Source organism: Terrapene carolina, unplaced genomic scaffold, assembly GCF_002925995.2.
Source record: "Terrapene carolina triunguis isolate 2854851 unplaced genomic scaffold, T_m_triunguis-2.0 Scaffold24701, whole genome shotgun sequence".
In the NCBI taxonomy this organism is placed as follows: Eukaryota; Metazoa; Chordata; order Testudines; family Emydidae; genus Terrapene; species Terrapene triunguis.
Genome location: NW_020689052.1, coordinates 1 through 4,445, shown reverse-complemented (window position 1 = coordinate 4,445; position 4,445 = coordinate 1). Strand labels below are relative to the sequence as shown.

Below are 4,445 nucleotides of genomic sequence, written 5' to 3'. Positions count from 1 at the left end.
CGTTCTGATTCTGTAAGTGAGCAGTCTGTGCTTCAGGGTCTGAGGACAGATTTGGTTACTGGTGTTTCAGAGCAGAACGGTTTGATGGCTGAATGCTTGAGGATGCAGGGGAGAGCAAGCCAACTCTCCCCCTCAGACTCTGGATTTGTGTGGTCTCTCTGTAAGACAGAGTCCAGCCTTGGAATTGGTAGCAGTTAAGGATCTGAAAAGTGGAGAACAGGCTCCTGTCTGTGTTGATGCAAATGACCTGGCTGACCGAGGGAGACAAGGCTTGCTAATAGCTGTTAGCACAGAGAGCCCGGCCAATCCGCCAGTGGATTCCGTTAAGCAAGAGAACTCAGGGTTTGCTCATGTTCAGATGCAGACTTCAGCCAGTTCCAGTGTCTGCGAGGTAGGCAAGTGTCGCTCCTCGGCGGGGCAGAGAGGTGCCACGGTCTTGGGCTTGTTCACAGAAAGAAAACGCAGCAGCTCTGTGCGAACCTGCCATGCTGCCGTGAGCCAGGCAGCGTGTCACGTCCTGCTCCCGGTGCCAACCGCAGCTCGGCAAAACAGCAGCAATTCCAAGGCCAGGACGTGGCAGAATTCACAACGGTCGCAGCTGGAATTCGGGTTCCGTTCTCTGTGCTGCACGGGCCTGGGTGTGTTCGTCACCTGCGGGTTTGGGGCGCGGATTCTTGCTACGACACCACTCCTGCGGCACCGTCCATGCAAACCGCAGCACTTCTCCCAGTGCAGCCATTCAGCTGGTGAGCTGAACATTTCCCGACCTGTTGGCTGCTCCGGTAACGCCTGAAATCTTCCAGTATTTCCCCCAGCCAAACATAACGACCAAGACCTCATTGCTCTGCATTGCCAACAGCAGCTGGCGCCTCAAACCGCTCCCATGTACAGTCTCAGCAGTTCTCCTCCTCACTGCGTCCTTCCAAAGTGGCCTGGCCTTTCTTCTTCGCTGCAGCTGCGCGTACCAGCACTTGGCCCCTTGCTCCAGCCGCGGGAAGAATCCGTTCGTCTCCAGCAGCAGGGGAGTTTTCACTCTGCAAGCCGAAGCGCTGGAAAGAAAGACGCTTTCAGAGCCTTGCCAGGAACCGATGTTCTGTTTGTCATTTGAGTTTTCTGTGGATTGTATCCCTCGCTCTTTCGTTGGAAAAAGTCTCTGGATTTATCTTTATACTGCAGGGCCTTGCTGGGAGCTGGGGTTCACTGCTCAGTTTGATGGGATCTGTAAGCATACGAGGCATTGCGCTCGTCCATCGCTAAATTCCATAACACCAAACTCAGTGTCACTGGCCTCAAACGGGCTGGTCTTCACCTGTTTCCTCCTTGGCCTTGGCTTCAGCACAACTAGCAGGACTAGAATTAGGGCCTTTTAAAAAGTCTCCATTTTAATGTAATTTGCTCACACGTGGTACAAATATGTTCCACTTCCACCGCCAGACGTCTCAGCAAAAAATGGACATTGCTTCTGATTTGCTGTCCCAGGCAGTGAGTGTTTTACGCTGACGCTTGTGCAGTGAGCGCCGCAGGGCTGTTAGTGCGACAGGAACGTGCAGTGCAGTGAGCGCCGCAGGGCTGTTAGTGCGACAGGAACGTGCAGTGCGGTGAGCACCACGGGGCTGTGCGTGCGACAGGAACTTGTAGCGCGGTGAGTTCTGCGGGGCTATTTGTGCGACAGGAATGTGCAGTGCGGTGAGCGCCGCGGGGCTGTTTGTGCGACAGGAACGTGTAGCGCAGTGAGTTCTGCGGGGCTGTTCGTGCGACAGGGAACGTGCAGCGTGGCGAGCGCCGCGGGGCAGTTCGTGCGACAGGGAACATGCAGCGCGGTGAGCGCCGCGGGGCTGTTTGTGCGACAGGAACGTGCAGCGCGGTGAGCGCCTCGGGGCTGTTTGTGCGACAGGAACGTGCAGTGCGGTGAGCGCCGCGGGGCTGTTTGTGCAACAGGGAATGTGCAGCGCGGTGAGCGCCGCGGGGCTGTTCGTGCGACAGGGAACGTGCAGCGTGGTGAGCGCCGCGGGGTTGTTCGTGCGCTGGGACTGTGTCGTGCAAACAGAACTGGTGGGTGTGTCGCTTTCATTGGTAAGCAATGCAGCCCCCTGGGGTCTGCAGACCCCAGCTTGGGAACCGCTGCACTAGGGGGTGCTGTCCCCTCAGACCCAGTGCTGAGAATAGGGTGCTCAGTGGGGGGCTGTGCTGTGGGGCTGAGGCTCAGTGGGGGGCTGGGCTGTGGGGCGGGGGCTCGGGGCGGGGCTGTGCTGTGGGGCGGGGGCTGGGTGGGGGGCTGGGCTGTGGGGCAGAGGCTTGGTGGGGGGCTGGGCTGTGGGGCGGGGGCTGGGTGGGGCGCTGTGCTGTGGGGTGGAGGGCACTAGGATACGCTGCCATACAGGGCTGAGACCCGGCCGTGCACACCCCTCACCCATCCCTTGGCCCTTTCCATCGCATGGGGCGCTTGCTCCCAGCGCCTGCTTCCAAGGGGGCTCCGTGGGCACCCCCGCCCCTCGCTGCTCCTTGTGGGGTGCAGCCTGGTGGCGTTCTGCTTTCGGGGGGAGCCGGCAGGGCACTGCGTGTGCCCCCAGCCCCTGGCATGCTTTGCCCCCAGCAGGGACTGCGTGTGCCCGTGGCCCTGCACAGCCCAGCATCCGGTGCCCCCGGGCCCCCTAGTGTTTCCTGGGGACACGTCACACCTGAGCCCAGATGGGTGGCAGGCGACCCAGGCCGACGCTGCCCACTGGGAGCGGCGCTGGGCCGGGGGAAGGGGGTGGGTCGCTGAGCCGGCCATGACCCGTCTCTCTCTGCACCAGCTGGGGCATGGCCGTCAATGTGTATTCCACATCCGTGACCAGCGAGAACCTGAGTCGCCATGACATGCTGGCCTGGGTCAACGACTCCCTGCACCTCAACTACACCAAGATCGAACAGCTCTGCTCAGGTAGGGGCGCCCGGAGGCCTGACCCGGACCGCTCTAGGGGCCAGGAGAGGAGGGGCCCAGCCGGGGAGAGGTGCCCCCTGGCCAGCCCAGCCCCTGCCCTGGCCCAGCTGGGGAGAGGTGCCCTCTGGGGTGGCTGAGTCCCCAACCCCTGCCCTGTCCCTGCCAGGGGCTGCAGGGCAAGGGGGGGCCCAGGGCCGGGATCCAGGGGCTGGGGGGGCGTCGGCAGAGCTGGGCCGTTCCTGGCAGGTGCCAGGTGCCCTGTGCCCATGCTGCCTGCATAGGGTTGCCAGGTGTCCAGTTTTTGACCAGAACACCCAGTGAAAAAGGGACCCTGGCGGCTCCCGTTGGCACTGCCGACTCGGCTGTTAAAAGTCCAGGCAGCAGCACAGCCAGGACCCGGGACTAATGCAGGCTCCCTACCTGCCCTGGCTCCACGCAGCTCCCGGAAGCAGCCGCCAGGTCCCTGCAGCCCCTGGGCACATGGGCGGCCAGGGAGGCACCACACGCTGCCCCCGCCCCAAGTGCCGGCTCTGCAGCTCTCATTGGCTGGGAACTGCAACCAATGGGAGCTGCGGGGGCAGCGCCAGCGGGCAGGAGGGCAGTGCATGGCACCTCCCCAGCCGCCCATGTGCCTAGGGGCTGCAGGGACCTGGCAGCCACTTCCTGGGAGACGCAGTAAGTGCCACTGGGACTCTGAACCCTCTCCTGCCCCCCAATCCCCAGCCCTGAGCCCCCTCCTGCACCCCAACCCCCCAGCCCAGAGCCCCTTCCTGCACCCCAACCCCTCATCCCTGGTCCCACCCCCTCCCCAGCCCTGAGCCCCCTCCTGCACCCCAACCCCCTGCCCCAGCCCAGTGAAAGTGAGTGAGGGAGGGGGAGAGCGAGCAATGGAGGGAGGGGGAAGGAGTGAGCAGGGGCGGGGCCCCAGAGAAGGGGCGGGGCAGGGGGTTGGTATTGTGCAATTAGAAAGTGGGCAGCCCTGTGCCCGCAGGTGCTGCCTACTGCCAGTTCATGGACATGCTGTTCCCGGGCTGCGTGCACCTGCGCAAGGTGAAGTTCCAGGCCAAGCTGGAGCACGAATTCATCCACAACTTCAAGGTGCTCCAGGCTGCCTTCAAGAAGATGGGGGTGGACAAGGTGGGTCCCTGCCCCCCATCCACCCTGGGGGTCGGCCCCCGGGGGACCCGGCCGGCTGGACTGGCCTGAGGGCCTGGACTGCTCACCCTCTGCCCCAGTCACTTGGGGGCCATACGGCTTGGCGGGGGGGCTGGGCCCCCTCTCCTGACTGCCCTGCCAGGTGCTGAGCCGCGTGCCGGGGGTCAGTCACCCCTGGAATGTGGGGACCCCGGTGTCAGAGATCGGGGGGTGGGGAGCCCAGCTGGAAGCCTGAGGCGAGTATGGACAAGGCAGAAGCACCAGCCTCCCCCCCACCCCGTGACAACCAGCCTCCCCCCCGGAACCTGCCAGCCACCCCCGCCAGAACCCCTGTGCGTGCCTGCCTGCCAGCCTCCCTCTGCCAGCC

At 63.5% G+C, this 4,445-nt stretch overlaps 1 protein-coding gene across 1 annotated transcript; it reads left to right on the top strand.

Annotated features, from left to right (window-relative positions):
* The first annotated feature begins 1,264 nt into the window (after positions 1-1,264).
* On the top strand, positions 1,265-4,202 carry LOC113408820 (microtubule-associated protein RP/EB family member 3-like). Its single transcript, XM_026662234.2, has 3 exons — positions 1,265-1,482; positions 2,796-2,923; positions 3,915-4,202. Exons 2-3 carry the CDS (start codon positions 2,803-2,805, stop codon positions 4,127-4,129), a joined length of 336 nt encoding a protein of 111 aa, XP_026518019.1. The 5' UTR covers positions 1,265-1,482; positions 2,796-2,802; the 3' UTR covers positions 4,130-4,202.
* Positions 4,203-4,445: the final 243 nt, after the last annotated feature.

Excerpts from the sequence above, each read along its gene's own strand:
- LOC113408820 (XM_026662234.2), top strand. The coding sequence starts at position 2,803 with ATGGCCGTCAATGTGTATTCCACATCCGTGACCAGCGAGAACCTGAGT. Across the intron at positions 2,924-3,914 it reads GATCGAACAGCTCTGCTCAG|GTGCTGCCTACTGCCAGTTC; the intron begins GTAGGGGCGCCC and ends CTGTGCCCGCAG.